General features: G+C 36.9%; 1 protein-coding gene across 6 annotated transcripts in view; it reads left to right on the top strand.

Annotated features, from left to right (window-relative positions):
- LOC135467828 (rhotekin-like) overlaps positions 1 to 19307 on the top strand; it is a 47222-nt gene that overhangs the window by 18024 nt on the left and 9891 nt on the right. For 3 of the 6 annotated variants that reach the window (XM_064745708.1, XM_064745712.1, XM_064745707.1), the window contains exon 2: positions 18887 to 19083. In XM_064745708.1, the coding sequence (XP_064601778.1) occupies positions 18887 to 19083 (197 nt within the window). Of the gene's footprint in view, positions 1 to 10708; positions 10930 to 11173; positions 11310 to 16305; positions 16962 to 18886; positions 19084 to 19307 lie in introns of those variants that run through there. The other 3 variants (XM_064745711.1, XM_064745710.1, XM_064745709.1) reach the window with 3 other exon arrangements.

Raw genomic sequence — 19307 nt, forward strand, 5'->3', positions numbered from 1 at the left:
TCAAGAGGGGAAAATGTAAGAATATTATTGTTTACATATTAATTTGAAAACCTTATGGTGGATGGAACAATTTTCAGCTAGAAAACATTCTCTACTCGTAGATATAATAATGTATGTATTATACGTGTGGTAATTTCAGTCCTAACATTGACTACATGGCCTGTGAAAACATACATGTATATGTACCCTGGATTTGTGCTATATATATATATATATATATATATATATATATATATATATATATATATATACAGGTACATAAGTCATATACAGGTACCTGCTAAACGGCATAGATATGATGTGGAAAAAGACGAAGGTGTTTCTGACGTCTAGGCAGCTAAAATTATCCAGTAGAAATAATTAATAGGTTTGAGGATCAGAGTTCATCTGGATTGAAACTTGTACATGTACATGGTTGTTTTCAGGTACAGTTACGTGTATGCATGCTGGTACTTCTGCATCAGATCGTACATTGTATCCTACACACACTTGTACACACATTTGTAGAAGTGCTGGACCAGTCCAGTATTGTCATGCAAATTCATATATGCGTGGACAGGCAAGGTGTTTCTATTTTATAGTTGACCATATCACACTTACATTGTTAGACATATCATTGTTTTGATTAGGAAATAATTGGAGGTAAGTATGTTAGATTTTACATTTACCCTCACTGTACACAAATTGTTGGATCTCTAAGCAAAAAATTGCAAAATGTATTGTAATTGGAAACAGTTCATCGTTATAAACTTGGATGAGAAAAATATAAATGTCCAGTATTTTAACTGATTTTTGGCTGCAGATTACAAACATAAACTTTTAACTTGTACATGCAGTTGGTTAATAGATTTGCAAAACCTTGACAGAAGCACTACAGGTGTACATGTTATAAAAGAGATCTGAAGGTGTTCAGAAACACACACGCACACACACAGTGATAACAAGTGAATTTAAGGTCTGAGTGATTTCCCCTTATCTGACATGTTTGTCAATCATTGATGTACATGTATGTGGTTTTATGGGTTAGGTGTTGAAATATACATTTTTGTTAACCTGTGGCCTGACACTGAATAATTCATCAGCTTCCTCTCAAAACAAAATAACTCCTACCTGTGTGTGAGGTGAAAGAAAAAGCCTTAAAGAGATGAATTTATCTATACATGTATACTACTATGTTAATAGTGAGTTATATTTAAGTGAGAAGTTTGTAAAACTGTATGCAAATTATATATTTTGGTTTCTGATCTGTAAATCACACACACTATATTAGTGTGGTATGTGAACTTAATTTTACTTTATATGCTCTTTTGTATACAGGTAATACATTTGCTAAAGAAAATTTATATTGCCATAAGATTGAATAGACATTCTACACATGAACACATTTGTTCAGGGCATTAGCAAAGGGCTGTTATATGTCGGCAGGTAAAGTGTTTTGTTAACTTCATTTTTCTCTGTCTTAATTAGAGAGAATAATGGATGTATATTAACAGTCATTTATTATGTATGGGGAATACATGTTTTTCTGACTTCACCAGAATTTCATTGTAACCCCAAAAAAAAAAGGGACAAATCCTGTACATGTGCTGATGTTTTCGTCATGTCATATTACAGTGCAACAGATGTCATTATTATTCTATCGTGGGAAAATCTAGTTCTGTGTGTCCACATATATGTACATGTCCATGTATAAAGGCACACAGGTAACAAAAACACTAATTCTTCAGTGTACAGGAGTAGCGTTGTAATTTTAACTGATCAGTATACATTTGCATGTGTGTTGTAAAGATGGTTAGAAACAATATTAACATCAAAGGTCACTCAGATTTACTTCTACACATTTAGGCCTTCAACTTGTGTGTCAAACACATGTACATGCAGGTACTGGGTATGCAATAGCACATAGTATGTTTGTCATGCACATCTTTAATGCATCATCTGTTTGCATTTTTAAAAAAATAAGTAATATTTTTGATACATTCAGTTTCATGAAATTTTGAACTCCCTGTTGACCATGCTATACTGGGTTAATGGTTTACACAGTGCTGATAAACTCCCACCACAAAGTTCAGTGTACATGGTTTTTGTGTTGGACATACAGGGCACTGGTGGTTTGTTGAGGCTATTAGTTTCACCCCCAGCAGGTTTCAATCCCAGCCCTGGTAGCAACAGTAGCCTGTGCCCTCTGATCTGTTTGTTTATGTATGTTTGGCTGACCACAATCCCCATGTGGTGTAGGAGGGTCAGCTGTGTAGCCACTGACCCCAGGCATGGCTCTACTCTAGTCTGTACTTCATCAGAGATGTGAGGGGTTTTATAGCTAGTGTACATAGCCCAGTTATTCACATTTTAGAATACATGTACAGGTGCTTGTACATGTACAGTGCAGTAGTTTTCAAAATACCAAAGTACATGTACCTTACATGTAATGTCAGTCTGTAAAGATATGTACATGCACACAGATGCATGACGTGTAAAGTTTGAATGAAACCTGCAGCCTGGGCACCTCTAGAACATTATCACCAGTAGTGCAGTTTGAAAATTGGTCATGATTCAGTTGTATGTATTAATCTGAAAATAAACTGAATTGAAAATTGAAAAGAATGTAAATTTGGATAAACTGGAATTTTTTGGACTCCTGTATGATTATTAAAAACTTGTGATTTCTCGGTAATTATTTTCACCCGCGTGTGTTCGTGCATTTCATTGGCATGTACATGTGTGTATTGTCGTTTATGAATACAAGTAGTGTCCACTTCTGCTGAGTAAGCATCATTCAGCTGGCCTTTGTGTGTACTATACATGTATTTATCTCATATATATGCAGCAGTGAAGAGGTGATGTTTCATGTATATGTACACACTAGCTACATACAGATTTCTTTTCAGTGTTAAAAGATTGTGTAGCAGTGACAAATGGGTACAGTTCGTAAGCTAGAATTTGTTAATCTCCAGCTTTGCCTGGCAATGCAGCTGTTAAAGTTATAGGGTGAAGTCTTGGATATAATTGTTTATTCCAAGAAGGTTGATGGTTACTGAATTCTAGAATTTGAATCAGGCATTGCCTTATATGTATGTACATACTGTTTACAGGCATAGCTTGTTTAGCGAGTTTGTGTCAGAGCTGACTTTGACACACTTCCACATAAGTTACTAAACATTTGTTAGTGTCAGATGTGTATGCTGATAGTGTCTCTACCCACACAGTAATTTACAGCCTTTTCATCAGATCTCTCCAAACCTCTGACCTGTAGGTGAGAGTTCAAATCCAGTTGATCTCATTTTAATTCATTCTACCATATAACTTACTTATGAGTGCTGGCCTTTGTAATCTTAGAATACATGCACATGTATATATCAGTTTGATCATGATTATTCACGTGTACTCAGGACTTCAAATTGTAAAGACTGCTTTAATAGTTATATGCAGATCACAAAAGAATTTGTATGGCTTAAAGTTGTGACTTAATTATGATGCAGACTTTCGCATGTAGTTATGAGGTAGGAGTCCATATACATTGGTTCAGGCAATTAACGTGTACGATTACGACCTATATATAAGTATGTAGATCAATATGTTATAACCTAATCTCATTGTAAATTGGGACAGAGTCACATGTGCTCCAGATCCAGTGAAATCAGCTTGGTTTAGAACAATATTTCGCACCATCAAGCATGGGAACATGACATGTACATGTGCATTGACGTATTCCCTCTTTGTAAGATCAAGATTTCACCAAGACTTGGCTGAAATACTCCAATAATGGTAGCGATGGTAAACCTCATTCATTCATTCCAATATAGATTAGGAAGCTGATCATGGATGTAGATGACATGTGGCTGTACATAGATATGTATTTGTGTCTATACGTCATGCTTGATATAACAAGGCTTGATGTGCCATTTTTTGTCTAGAACATATGGCGTTGGTGTGATTGTATGAGGAAATTGTCTATTTATGCTCACATACAGATACAAAACTGAGCTACCGTACATGTAATTGTAAAGTAAAGCAACTCCAGTGAAGTTCTGCAGCCTTCTGAAAAGAGAAGCAAGTCATTCAACTTACGTGTATTTAAAACGCCTGTGTTCTTTATCTTCACAAATAGCAGTGCCAGCTATCATTTTTCATGATCACTGGTTATGTCATTGAATTTACTCTCGTTGTTATTCATATACACACATGCTAGAGTACATGGCTGTTTTTATGTAAGTTGTAAGATTTGCTTCCCTTTGTAATGGGCCACAGAGCCCTATTTTCAGTCATTAATCTCTTCACCCAGATGAAGATAAATGTTTGTATTTCTGATATATCTATTTACAAGTCAATTAATTTGTTACATAAACTAATGAGGCCAGTAGATGAATCTGGGTCGTGAATATAATAGGCTTATTGAGTGTGAACATTTTTGTTTGTCACTTTGTGTAATGTATGCAGAACCAAGATACATGTAGGTTTAATAATCAGGCTCAGTGCATTTAATCAAGCGGCTTCACTTTTCTTCAGAACCAGCCTGTATTTGTCCAACATCGTTTGTTCAATGGACAGATGACTCATGTGCGATATAAACTTGCGATGTTTGAGTTCTGATTTATAGACTGAACTTGCTATGTGTGAGTTCTGATTTATAGACTGAACTTACATTGTGTGAGTCCTGATTTATAGACTGAACTTGCAATGTTTGAGTCCTGGTTTATAGACTGAACTTGCTATGTGTGAGTCCTGATTTATAGACTGATCTTGTGATGTGTGAGTCCTGATTTATAGACTGAACTTACAATGTTTGAGTTCTGATTTATAGACTGAACTTGCAATGTGTGAGTTCTGATTTATAGACTGAACTTGCGATGTGTGAGTCCTGATTTATAGACTGAACTTGCAGTGTTTGAGTTCTGATTTATAGACTGAACTTGCCATGCATGAGTTCTAATCATGCTTTTACGAGCATGCAAGGTTGAACTGTCCAGTTTGCTAAATAATTGGGTCAGTGTAGTGCAGAATGTCCAGCCTTCTCTGGTTGTTACAAGTTCATCCAGGCTCATTAATATAGTCCTGTTAGTAATTGGTGTCTTGAATGAGAACCTCTGTTTAAAGGCATCATTAGAATATTAATTACTGTCAATGGATCAGCTTGAACCTTGTCTGTATAATATGGGATCAATGCATGCATTTCAGCATGGGCATGTTGACATGAATGAAAAAGATAATGTGTTGTAATTCTTCAACTGTTTTGCCTTAATTTGTATACAATTGTGATTGTAGTCTTTTACGGTTTTGGACAGAGGTACAGTTGTAGTCTACTTGGTTAAAGGTTAATCTGTAAACTGTTTCACATCGGTAAATTTGAATATTTTAGTTCAAATGTAGATCGAGGAATTATGCTTTTATTACGATCTAAATGCATCATTTTTATTTGCCCATGTTTGCAGAATTAGAGTATTTACCACTTATTGATGTTAATAAGACACCTGTAATCACCTCACGACATACATGTACCTGCCCAGATAGTCTGTATGCTAATATTCAGCTAAAATTAGTCGTTTCCTGATATTTTTGGACTGTCCAGTTTCCAGGGAACAATCTCTACCATTGTAAATGAGGATGTTGTCTTGGGAGGCTGTGAGACAAATTTACATACTTATCGTATTCACTGTAACATCAGCAGGTGAACATTGTGTGTTATATATCAGATAGCTATGTGGCCATCAGTGGTCAGTGATACATATACAGTATAGGAACTGTTCTTTAGTGTTGGCTATGGTCACTTCTCTCCACTCGGATGTAGGACTTCACCGAGACCTTACATAATGGGCAATGCTAATGCAGTCTATCTGATCACAGATTCTGACACACTAGAGGCTGATGATTTACAATCACGAGAATACTCCAGATCATCTAAGTTCTTGAGGACATTGGACAAAAAGGTAAAGGTCATATGATGGCATAATGGATATTTGCAACAATGACAATTACTGGTGTAATATTGCATGTGATCATGTTTACATTTTGGTATTTATGGTCTACTTACTTATAGACCTGTACATATTTGCCTTCTGGTTGCTGTGAATTACAGTAGTAATTTGTACATATTTATGCAAATGTGTCTTCTCCTCTGCTAGACTTACCCCGATATCACAGTTGGTAAAACGTTCGCTTTGAGAAGCAGTAGATTCAGGGTCAATCCTGAGTCGGGTCACACCTTAAGACCTTAAAAGACGAAGTTTTAACTTCTGGTGCAACCACTGGTTGACTCGTATCATTATAATGGCTTTGGTAAGTCGTCTCAGTGAGGCAGTACTAGGTAAAAGATCAGTGGAAATCCGTCCTGCAACAAGAAGGCACATTGCATGCACTCTGAGGACTCCTTCTTCGTCATGGTTAGTTTCTACATTAAATCTTGAGCACTCACTCATTCACTCACTCATTCTCTTCTGGTCATCATTTTATTATGAGATACATCTATGAAATTGTTTGCTGGGAGTGTTGGTCCAGTTTGGCGAATCTCCATAAGTTACTCATAATGGCTCTCTGGAGAAAACTAGGCAGAGCCTAAAGAGTCGACTGCACCTCACCTGGAGTTCATGCACCTGACAAATCTCCTGATCTAAAGCTTTAGTCAGACACGCAGAACTCAGGGTCCTTTGAGCTGTGATCATCTTGGTCAAGGCATAGAGGCATGGCGTGGGCTCATCATCAGAAAGTTTGATGGATACCTGTTTATGTATTTATCAAGGTGTGGTATTCCTGAGGGCTTTCCCAACTTTATCGCAGCAGTTTTAACCTGACTTTGATATTATGAATGCGGCGAAAGTTCAGTTTTAGACACCGATTGCCGAAATGTGTACCTCTGCTTGCACTGTGTATACATGTATATACAAGTGTATTCAAACAGCTCAGGTGATGTAACACACTACATCTAGTTTCATACTCATAGTATGTTTACCATACATGTAGGTAATCTGTTAGCAATCAAAGTGTCTGAGTGCTCCATAGTATAGAATTCCTTTTTTGGAATTTTGCAGTCATATGCTTTTGATTGTACTATACGTGTACATGCAAAGTACACTTAAAATAATTGATACAATACAGACTGAATTCTCCCAATTTGTCAGCTACAAGTACATAAACTGGTTACTTCCATGACATTGTTGTTTGTGGTAGATCGCCACACTGTTACACTCCAAGATAATTAAGTTTTGTTTGACACAGAAAATTTGGCAGGAATTGTAGGTATGTTAATTATATTGGACAGGACTAACCAAATATTGCCAAAAGGGTTTTTGCCTCCAGCAAATTGATTGTCATGATAATGCACATTTACACAAGTACATGTATGTAGGCCATTTTATGAAGTTTCTTTGTCCATTTTACAGAATCGTATATAGGCTGGGTAACCTGGGTTCTTTCACCAAAGCGCCTAACAGCTATTGTATCAGTGAAACACTCTTCAGTGTATGTAAGGCATTAAGCACTAATTAAATAAATAAATAAAATAAACGTAAAATTGCTTTCTTGAATGTTTAGAAATACACGGGTTAATTTTTAGATTTCCGTTAAAAAAGGTCAAACATGAATACATGAACTGGTACATGTGTATATTTAGCTTAACAGCTGTCAAAAAGGCCTGTGAAAAAAAGTCTTTGGTTGTAAGGCTGAATGTGCAGTATAATGGAAAGCAGGAAATGGTTTTTAATTTGGTACATGTGTGGCATGAATGGCAAATTTCCCAGCTTGATTTCCACAGTATTAAATAGATGATAGTGTCCTCATAGTATTAAATAGATTACATTGTCCTGTTCCGCTGAATTGGTGGCCATGGTCAAAATGCTATAGTATAGAGGACATTGTCCTTGTCCTGCTGTTTAATTTCCAAGCTTTTAAATGGCTCTGTGGAGGGCTACATTTACCCAAATTCCTCAACCTTTTAGCGCATAAAAGAGCAAATTTCAGTGCAATTTATGCATGTTTTTAATTTGAATTTGGAAACATAACTACATTGGTTGAATTGGCCAGTTTCAGGGCTTCACAGAAGGATTAATTTTATCAATCTACACAGAATAATGCCGTTAGAATTTGCTTGAATAAGCACCTGGCAAACATGTGAAAAGGTGGAAGAAATACAGTATGTGTATATTACCCACTATGCACCTATGTGACAAGCGCCACAATAAGTGATTGCTGCTCGTGTTTGTATGTTGGTGCACACAGTACTACACACTTGGCCTCTCTGAAGAGCATTAGTCAATGACTATACCAAGGTCACAGGTGCTTTGTGCAGGCGCCTAGTCAATGATTAACTAATATTAGCATTAGCTGACATTTGCTGGCTGTTTGTGGTGGGATTAAGGAAAAGGCTAGCTCCCACTGGTGGGGTTTTACTGTTTATACCTAACGCGTGGCTGGCATAGGGCCAGCTTTAGGTGTGCTGGTAAAAAGGGACTTTGTACAGTTTGTACATGTATATAGTTTGTGTAAAAAGTACTCACAACTTGTGTACCTAAATGCAGCTTACTAGCCTCCGGTAAAATGTCTTGATCAAGCGGCACTAGATAAAAGAGCAGTGGAAATCCATCATGCAACAAGGCACATTACATGTACATGCACTCTAAGGACTTCTTCGTCGTCATATGACTGAAAAATTGTTAAGTATGACGTTAAACCCCAAGCACTCACTCACTCACTCTTCATGGATTACTATTTGAAGGAATGATTGTAATTGGTGGTGACATTTCTCCTTTAAACCAGTTTATAACTTGGTTGTAAGAATCTCAGTCTTTTGGCCATGGATGTGTAGTTTAGCATATATGTATATTATATGATGGGCCAGTAAATGAGACTATAAATTTGTTGGCTCACCAGGTCTTCCCTGCAAACTGAAAGTATTATGACAATAACAAACCATGCTCACATACATGTAGCAGCTAGATGAGACTATAAATTTGTTGTCTCACCAGGTCTACCCTGCAAACTGAAAGTATTATGACAATAACAAACCATGCTCACATACATGTAGCAGCTAGATGAGACTATAAATTTGTTGGCTCACCAGGTCTTCCCTGCAAACTGAAAGTATTATGGCAATAACAAACCATGCTCACATACATGTAGCAGCTAGATGAGACTATAAATTTGTTGGCTCACCAGGTCTTCCCTGTAAACTGAAAGTATTATGACAATAACAAACCATGCTCACATACATGTAGCAGCTAGATGAGACTATAAATTTGTTGGCTCACCAGGTCTTCCCTGCAAACTGAAAGTATCATGGCAATAACAAACCATGCTCACATACATGTAGCAGTTAGATGAGACTATAAATTTGTTGGCTCACCAGGTCTTCCCTGCAAACTGAAACTATTATGGCAATAACAAACCATGCTCACATTCATGTAGCAGCTAGATGAGACTATAAATTTGTTGTCTCACCAGGTCTTCCCTGTAAACTGAAAGTATTATGACAATAACAAACCATGCTCACATACATGTAACAGTTAGATGAGACTATAAATTTGTTGGCTCACCAGGTCTTCCCTGCAAACTGAAAGTATTATGGCAATAACAAACCATGCTCACATTCATGTAGCAGCTAGATGAGACTATAAATTTGTTGGCTCACCAGATCTTCCCTGCAAACTGAAAGTATTATGGCAATAACAAACCATGCTCACATACATGTAGCAGCTAGATGAGACTATAAATTTGTTGGCTCACCAGGTCTTCCCTGCAAACTGAAAGTATTATGACAATAACAAACCATGCTCACATTCATGTAGCAGCTAGATGAGACTATAAATTTGTTGTCTCACCAGGTCTTCCCTGTAAACTGAAAGTATTATGACAATAACAAACCATGCTCACATTCATGTAGCAGCTAGATGAGACTATAAATTTGTTGTCTCACCAGGTCTTCCCTGTAAACTGAAAGTATTATGGCAATAACAAACCATGCTCACATTCATGTAGCAGCTAGATGAGACTATAAATTTGTTGTCTCACCAGGTCTTCCCTGTAAACTGAAAGTATTATGGCAATAACAAACCATGCTCACATACATGTAGCAGCTAGATGAGACTATAAATTTGTTGGCTCACCAGGTCTTCCCTGCAAACTGAAAGTATTATGACAATAACAAACCATGCTCACATACATGTAGCAGCTAGATGAGACTATAAATTTGTTGGCTCACCAGGTCTTCCCTGCAAACTGAAAGTATTATGACAATAACAAACCATGCTCACATACATGTAGCAGCTAGATGAGACTATAAATTTGTTGGCTCACCAGATCTTCCCTGTAAACTGAAAGTATCATGGCAATAACAAACCATGCTCACATACATCTAGCAGCTAGATGTTGAATAAATCACGCCCCTAGAGCGAACCTACATATCTACAGACATATGGAGTTTGTGGTTATGAATACAATATCAGTTAGCAAAGCTGGTTCTCACTGTACACTTTACAGGATATATGTACATACTATTTATTGGGGAAAAAAAGATGATCTTCACAAAAATAAATGATGTTAGGTGATGATGAAAATTAGCCTGTATCATCACTTGGATTAGTGCCAGTTTGCTGTAAGAGCATGAAGGGATAAATAGATTTTGTTATGCAAATGATCATGTGCTGCACATTTAATTGATCGGCCATGTAATAAGGCCTTTGCTGTGTATAATTAATGTAGGAAGGTAGTGTGAATGTATCTCTAGGCTCAGGGGGACTGTTTTGTAATATCACCTGAGGCAATGTCTTCTGTATCAGGGATACAGAACTACGGGAATTAAGAGCCTCTTCATACAGGTATATGTGTACATCTGCTAGACGAGCACAGATACCCCAGGTATATACATGTAGATGTGGATATATCTGACAGGAGTGGTCACATCTAAGTGTACTGAAGTGTCACAGCATGGAAGTGCTATTGTCGGTAAGCTGTTTGCTTTATACACACTATGGTTTTGGGTGGAATAGACTGGCTGAATATGTAATCAAATATATGTGTGTCCAGGTATATGTTATTCAGACATTGGAAATGCACCCTGAGTGCATATATATATGTGCTACATGTGTCAGTGTTACGACTGAGACCACTGACGTTGTCATGCATGAAAACATGTCCGGTGTGTATTTTTAAATGTGTGTCCTGTTCTGTTTATGTGAATTGTCTTGCTTAGAACAGGCCAGATGGTTGTGGTGTGTGGGCTTGAATGTATTCTATCTTACTAGACTTGGGCTTGTATTTGTGAAAATCTGACAGAAATGAATCCAGATCATAAATGGACTGTAGAGGAGTTTAGGAACTTACTTGTAAGTATATATATATGTATATATATATATGAGCTCTTGTTTTAACTTTCATGTTTGTTGTTAACAGTTTTATTCTACATGTTGATTGAAATATAAGCTACATCAAACAGTACAGCTACAAGCTAATAAATCAGAAGTTCTTTTATAATCCATGTGACTATGCAAAACCTGGTGATATTTTCATTAAATAGGGGAAGGGGAGAGCGACAGGGAACATGTATCATTCCTTTATGTGTGTTGACTTTCCATGTGGTGAAATTTTCAGAGTATAGTTGAATCATGTACATGTATTCCAATGGGAAGTGAAGACTCTGCTAGAGCACCTGTTGATTTGATAATGTAACTGTAAATGGTGTTTAATATGGAGATGTACATATATGTGCCTTACTGTGCACATTGTACTTGAATGACAGACGTCACTGGTATCAGGATTATCAATCTTGATCAGTACATCACTCGCCTGTCAGATCAGGAGGATTTTGGCTGCATCAGGCATCCAGTACAATTCACCCCCAAAAAAGTTCACCAGGTTTCTAAGCTCAGAGCAGTGTGTTTAATTTTAGACCTGGACCTCACATGTACCCGTGTATAGCAGGCTGTGTATTGTGATTGTGTGCTGTGCCCTTGTGGTGTGACCTGCTCTTAAACACTACCCGTTAAATACAGGTCCAGATAACAAGTTAGTTGCTTATCTAGTAACATGCGTGTAAATAAATATTTCACCTGCAGGTATTCATGTACATACATGTATTTTTAAGTTGTTTATCAATATTGTGAATGGATTTTCAAATAACTATGAAATGACATATCTTTTATAATGCTCAGTCAATGTATCTTTTTAGATGAATGCACCATATATAGTATACTTACTAGCATATGCTGTACATCCTGTATACAAGGTCAGTGACATTCACACCTAATTGCTTAAGGTAGTGTAAATGTACATGGGCTGACTCAGGTGAAAGACCTTGTTGATGTACATGTACTTGTGTTTACAGCGTATGTTCTGCATCGGAATGTGTCCATTCTAGTACTGGCACATACATGTACATGTACAAATTATAAACTGAATATTCCAGAAAAAAGGCTTTGAGTCTCAGTCATTGACATTTGATCGCTATTCATTGTGATGTATTTCGTCACTGTTTGGGTTTTCATTCCTTGTTGACACTCGGTAGTGAATTCATATAAAGTGTGAATGATTCATGCATTTATGTGTACACCACATGTAATATAAATTATAATGTGGATCAAGGACAACACTGATAACGAGAAAGTTATGTAATAAAGTATGTTTTCCTTTTCTTCCTCATTTTATATACAAAGAGTAGTACCTGTTTCTTTTGTACACAGTGAATTGCCTGGGTTTGCCAAACCTTAAATACGTGTAATTCTATTTTGCCTTACAGAAATTTGATCACGTCACCCACCCCAAGAAAAAATAAAACACAAATATAACAAGGAAATGGCTTTACATGTATATCACATACACTGAAATTCTTCAGCCTTTTCACATGTTTGCAAGGTGTTTATTCAATGCATTATTCGGTGTAAACTGATAAAATTATACTGTTTGTGAAGTTGTGTAATTAGCTAATTAAACCAATGTAGTTTTGTCTCCCAAATAAACCCAAAAATGTGCAGGATTTGCACTAAAAGTTGGTGTTTAATGTGTCAGAAAATTGAGGAATTCGGGTATGTAGTGATGTATTTACAATGTATAATGGACACCTATGGAGTGTACACTATATACAATATGTTTGTGAGAGCACATCAGACTATATTCCAACTCCAGCTTGATACTTTTGTTATCAGTTCATGTACATGTATGTGCATTCTGCATTATGAGTGTACATTATAACAATGATTTGAAGCTCACATACATGTAATGTTCATGAAGTCCTATAATAATACATGTATGTTATAGTAGTGACTGTTGCCATTGTGTCATCCCACATTAATTATCATTGTGGTGTAATTGTTGCCGACGCCCACTGTCAGTGACAGACAGGTTATCTGTAGACATACCTGTGTTCTGTGTGGATGACGGGTACGTTATTCAGCTCTTACACTGACTGTCTCTTATTACTGAATGTACATCTAAAGGAAAACTTCAATGCACTTTACGTACTGCTCAGTTATAGTTTCCCCATTAACATTTTATCCGTTTCTGCAGTGGAATATTTAAGATACTGATTTGTAAGTGCTGTTAATTAAAATAACATTTTGTTGTACATTTAGGGCATCCAGGTATAATCAGGTAGAAAAGACATATGCAGTTTACCTATTCATGATTTTGTCCTGGTATCAGAAACATGAAAGTATTGAATTCAGTTACTTTAAAGTGAACATAAAAGTCTGCAACTATATATACATAGAAAAAATGATATAGGACACAGTTATTACAGAAAAATATGTAAAAACTTCTGTTAAGTTTTGAAAGCCAAGAAGATGAAGTTCAGCATTGGGAATATGGCAATGACGGACAATCTACTCTGGGTAGCCATGTTGTAGAAGCCCTCATGACTTGACCAATCACTAGTGCTGAAAGTGGCAAGTGATAATTGGCTGTGACGTCAAAAAACCTATTAGCGCTCGATTGTCAGTGTCGTTTCTTATAGTGGATAGACAGATATTGATGCAATAAATTGGATTTTGGTGTTAATTTAAGTATTAAGCTAATGCATTTTGGACCATACATTTATGAGCAGGGAACCGAGAATGGCTGCCCATGTCACAATGTGTACATGTTGGTCAGGATACTACAGAACCTTGTCAGGGTGAGCTGGCCAGAAAACCACCTCGGGAGAGTCATTGCTTGAAATATTGTGACTTTGCCTTATTTTCCATAGCAAAGTCACATTTATTACGAAAGAGTCTTCCCAAAATCTGAATGAAAGACTCTGTTAAAAAGAAGGTCCTGCTGTGTTTACATTCCCTGAAGTCGTTACTGCCAGGGTAAAGCTAGGGTAAATGCTTACACCCATACATGACAAGGATGAGCATAACTGCCAAAACATGACATTTGTGTCCACGAACATCACCCTGATCGATCGCCAAACTAAAAGAAACATCGGCCCTTTGAACACAGAACAGAGGTGTTACTCTTTGGTTGGGTAGAAGGCGTGTTTGTTTCTATTTTCACATTGTCACATTGTTTAATACAGATGGTACAGGAGAGCTCCTAGGTTTTGCAACGTCACTCTAGATGGGTTAACATGGCAAAATGGCGTCACCAAATAAGTGGCTAGGTACTGACGATTGTTTGTTATTTATTTTGTTGATAAGCTGTATAGAATTTTTAGAACATTTCTGGAATACTGTTTTATTAATTAATTGAGCTTTATTGGCTGACTTTATGTTCACTTTAACCTAACTGAACTACAAGGAGTTAATATTTGAGCAAACTCAGTAATGAAAACTAGTTTTGTATGGAACATTAAAAAATATATGAAAATAAATGTCTATAAGTTTTGGTTAAGTTTAATAACTATGAAATTTTCACCTAGATTCAAATTTGTCAAAAGTCAGTATGTGTATGACATACATGTATGGACATGTAATTTAGGTTTGTTTGTGGGAACACACTTGTGGGCTCACAAAACGGAGAAACTGAAAGAAACTTGGCTGTGTTTTCTGTATTGAGCTCTAATATAATGGTAGCAGGACACGTCATTATTGTGGTGTTCCTGAAGTAAGTGTACCCAGGGATAAACAAACTGGGGCTGTGCGGTAATGTTTACAGTCTACATCTCACTGTAATCAGGACACATCTCATTTCCTGTTAGGTTGAAAACTACACACAAGGAAGTTAAAGGAGAAACAGGCAGAAATGTACGTGTATATATAGATATCCTCAAGGTGGTATAATTGTATGTATGGCTGTTAGGTAGTAACCATACAAAACATCGTTATCACTCTAAAATAGTCACATTTTCTTGGTGTTAAAGCCATGACGAACAATTCCGATTTTTTTTATATGTATGATACGTTAATACCTTGATTAACCTAAACAGTATGTAAAACCTTGTCCCATACAGATTACCAATTAATCTGAGTAACAATATGTTTGCTTTCTTGTACCCTAAAGGACCTGTTGTAGGGGTAAATAATTGTCACACAATATTAGTTTTGGTGCTGCAACTTTTTCAGTGGAATATCATCCCATGTTCCAAGCAAACCTCAAAACACCTTTTTAAAATCAATAGAACTCTTAGGAGAAATGGGCAAGTTAGTCATGGATGAAATACATGTATGTAGTCATTTAGGGTATATGTGTGAGTACATGCACATGGACATATTGTATGTGTATTTTGTGGGTCATGAGGGTGTGAAATGTGAATGGGAACATGAAAAAGAGAAGTTTCTAATGAATCCATTTAATACGTGTGAATTAAGTAAATTCCAAATTTTCTAAATTCCGCAGCATATGTAATGGCTTTTGTTAGTCAAAATTGTGATCTGTAAACAAACATTCAGGTATGACTATGATTATGGCAACGTGATATTTGTGTGAATCATGCTTTTGTATACTGTGGCTTACACATGCTTATACAATTTTTGACTAAGGGTAGGGTTTAATTCAGTTTAGCATTGTAAAGTGTACTTGCACTTTCTTACCTCCATTTACCCACACCAATAGGATTTTATACCACATTATTTGGTGCAGGAATTCGCAATGTGACAAATAAGGAGTTCAGTTGAAAAGAAACAATTTGCTATGACGAGCGTCACCTTTTGAAAAGCTGGGTGAAGTCACACGCCAGCCGGTGTTCAAACAGTATACTGGTGGGTTCCGGGGCTGTTGTGTGCAAGTGTTCGTGTTTGAATGGGCCTATAAGGAGGCGTATTTTGTCAGGGATGTGACTGTTGACAGAAGATCTGGAACGCTCTGACGCTTCAAGCTTTATGATGTAAATACAGCTAAAAATATATATTCTGGTGGGGAGTATTTAAAAGGAGTCTGGGTGAAATCTGGAAAGAGTTGATACAAAATACTCGCATGTGTGAAGATAACTAGGATATGGTATATGTATTATCCATGTGCTGAATAGACCTGCACACATGGAAGACGCTTAAGGAAGCATTACTCATACCTTACCAATAGGGAGTTCCACAGTATAGTGGTATATATCGCATCCGCCTTCATTTCAATCTGGGCGGTTAAATGTGCTAACTGTTCCAAAGGACAGAAATGAGCAAGGCTGTGAAATTTAAACTGGTTGGTTAAAAGGTCTTAGTGTTTGAAAGAAGTGAAGTAAACAGGAGCGGAGAAAGCAGCATCTGTGTAATAGTGTTGTTTATCATCATCATCCCGGGAGAGACTCCACTCTACCATATTGGATATCACCCAGATCAACCCGTGGTTTTAGTAATCAGTGGCTTATTAATGACAGGATAGACAGGTGTCCTGGAGAATTGTGTCATTACTCAGGAGTGGTTTATCAAGTTTTCCCCGATTTTAATAAGCTGTGCGGGTGAAGGGTTGATATTGAATTAGAGGCTGTCTGTAAACAGCTTTGTGGTTTGTGTCTGTGAGGACAGACAAACTTCAGGTGGGATTCTGACAAGATTCTGTCATACATTGAGAACATGCTGTCCCTCGCTACAAACACCATTAGGAATCTGTTTGCCATTTTAGGAGGCAATGAGGTAAGATATGTCCGTAGCTCTTTAAACAAATATGTAACTGTGTTGATAAGCAGTTTTAATTCCAAAGCTTTTTTAAAAGTTGAATTGGTAGCAAATGGTAAAATCTTATCAGCTGTAAGCCTGGCTGCTGACTTGTGTAAGTGGAATCATCTCAAGTAAGGCATACACATGTACATGTATTCAATCATCAGCCACCTAGATGGCCTGTATAGTCACAGTCAGAAGTTTCTGACAATGTCAATGACAGTTAGAAAAGGTGATGATTGTAATGGTTGGAGTTGCATGTTTAGTCTTTTAAATGGAGATGTTCATGTACCTTGATTGGTAATCTGCCGTCATGTGTACATGATGTGAAGATTAACTAGTTTCTGTGACGTCATTGCAGTCATTACTTATACATGTTGTGTAGTTCTGTTTAAACTGTTGTTGTGTAATAAATGCTGACAGGATAATTGGATATTTTATCATTATACAACACAAGAGTTTTGTAGAGACTATCAGCTGAAGCAGAAGAAAAAGAAAGACCCCTAAAAACAATCAAAAATATTAAGAACACATTTTACAATTGGGTGTTTGTTGGAGTAAACTGTTTGTGATCTCTACCCCTGTTTACAAGATTATACATGTCTGTAAATTAGCTCTCTATTAATTAGACTTACACGTAAATGTCTGCATGGTTATGTAATTATATAATGATATTGTTCACAAGACTTTAAAGACCAAATTTTGTTACAGTGCACAGTTCATTAGGTACATGTGCATATGCTATACATACAGCTACATATATTATAGCCCATTTAATTAATCTTCTGATGTATAAGAAAAGTTATTCTTGGGATTGTGGGATGGACCTGTTTTGTTCAGTTGTACAGTTATACATGTATCCCACTCACAGCCTCCCTTCTTAAAGGGAATTTATTCCTGTAAAGGCACAGTACAGTATATTTTTCCCAAAGGGCTAACTTGCAATGCTGAAGAATAGACTAGGAGCTTTACTTTGCCATTTATATATACAGATGCCATATCATTGATGCAGTAGATGTCAGGGAAATGTATTTATGTTGCTATGAGAAAACTAAAGTGAAACTTCTCATGTTATGGATAGGCGCATGATTCATTCAAATACATGTACATGAACATAAGCGTGGGGAAGGCTTCTGTTATATACAGGTGTACACGTAGATGAATACTTCCCTGTGTTGGCTATTCGCGTTTTCAACATTGTGTGCACCCAGATGCTCATCTTGGGTGGCTTCAGATGGCACATTATCATGTTAATCAACCTTTGCTTATGTAAACATGCCTTCATGAACAGGTGTAAGAATATAAAGCCAAGGTGCCTATGGTCATGAATAATGAGGTGCAATTGTGTGTTCATGATTTACACCTCAACATGTGTACATGCATGTGATTTTTCATGACCATATATGGCAGATTTTTCCAAATGTCTTTAGTTGAAGAAAACTTTCCACCTCTTAAAAATACAAATTATTATTGAAATTAAGATCAAATACAATACATGTGTTCTATTTTGTGCATTGCATATACATGTACTTCCTCCCACCATAATGCAGGCCAGCATCTTATAACTGAAATATTCTTGACCACCAAGCAGATAAATAAATAATGCTGGCTGTTGTCGTATAACTGAGTAGGGCGTAAAACACCAATCAATAAATAAATAAATATTCATGTACTTTTATTTAAATAAAATAGAGGCCCACAAAAGGTGCAAGAAACAAAAGCAGATGGCACATTAATAGGCAGCTGTTGCTATCTGCAGCCAGCCAAGGTGTAAAATCCTGGACAGATGCATGTACGTGTAGCAGAAGTTTGGCTACGTACTTAGATGTACAAGGTTACATTGTATAAATTTAGAAATATACATGTATCAACAGAGTTGTCTCCCCTTGTGTCTTCCTCAGGACCATGATTTGCAGCAGAAGATTGACCATGAGATTAAGATGCGCGACGGAACAGCCAAGCTGCTGGCAGCCTCCAAACACCCGGCTCAGATGCTGGAGGCAGCCAAGAATCTGCTCACATCCAACACGCGCATCATCTCCTACATGACAGAGCTGCAGCGCCGCAAAACAGCCGAGGTCATGGGCAAGAACTCAACGTAAGTCTGTCTACATGTACCTTCAACTTGTTCACTTATGACAGAGCAACTTCCAGTGCAATTTATACACATGTCAAGTTGATTTTGGAGACAGGACTACATGGGTTTGATTTGGCCAATTTCAGGGCCTCATGACGAGGGTAATTTTATCAGTCTACACATAGAACAATGCTGAAGGAATATGCTAAACCTTTCCAACACCTTGCCAACATGAGAAAAGGTTG

The sequence above is a fragment of the Liolophura sinensis genome, chromosome 6, assembly GCF_032854445.1.
Source record: "Liolophura sinensis isolate JHLJ2023 chromosome 6, CUHK_Ljap_v2, whole genome shotgun sequence".
Taxonomy (NCBI): Eukaryota; Metazoa; Mollusca; class Polyplacophora; order Chitonida; family Chitonidae; genus Liolophura; species Liolophura sinensis.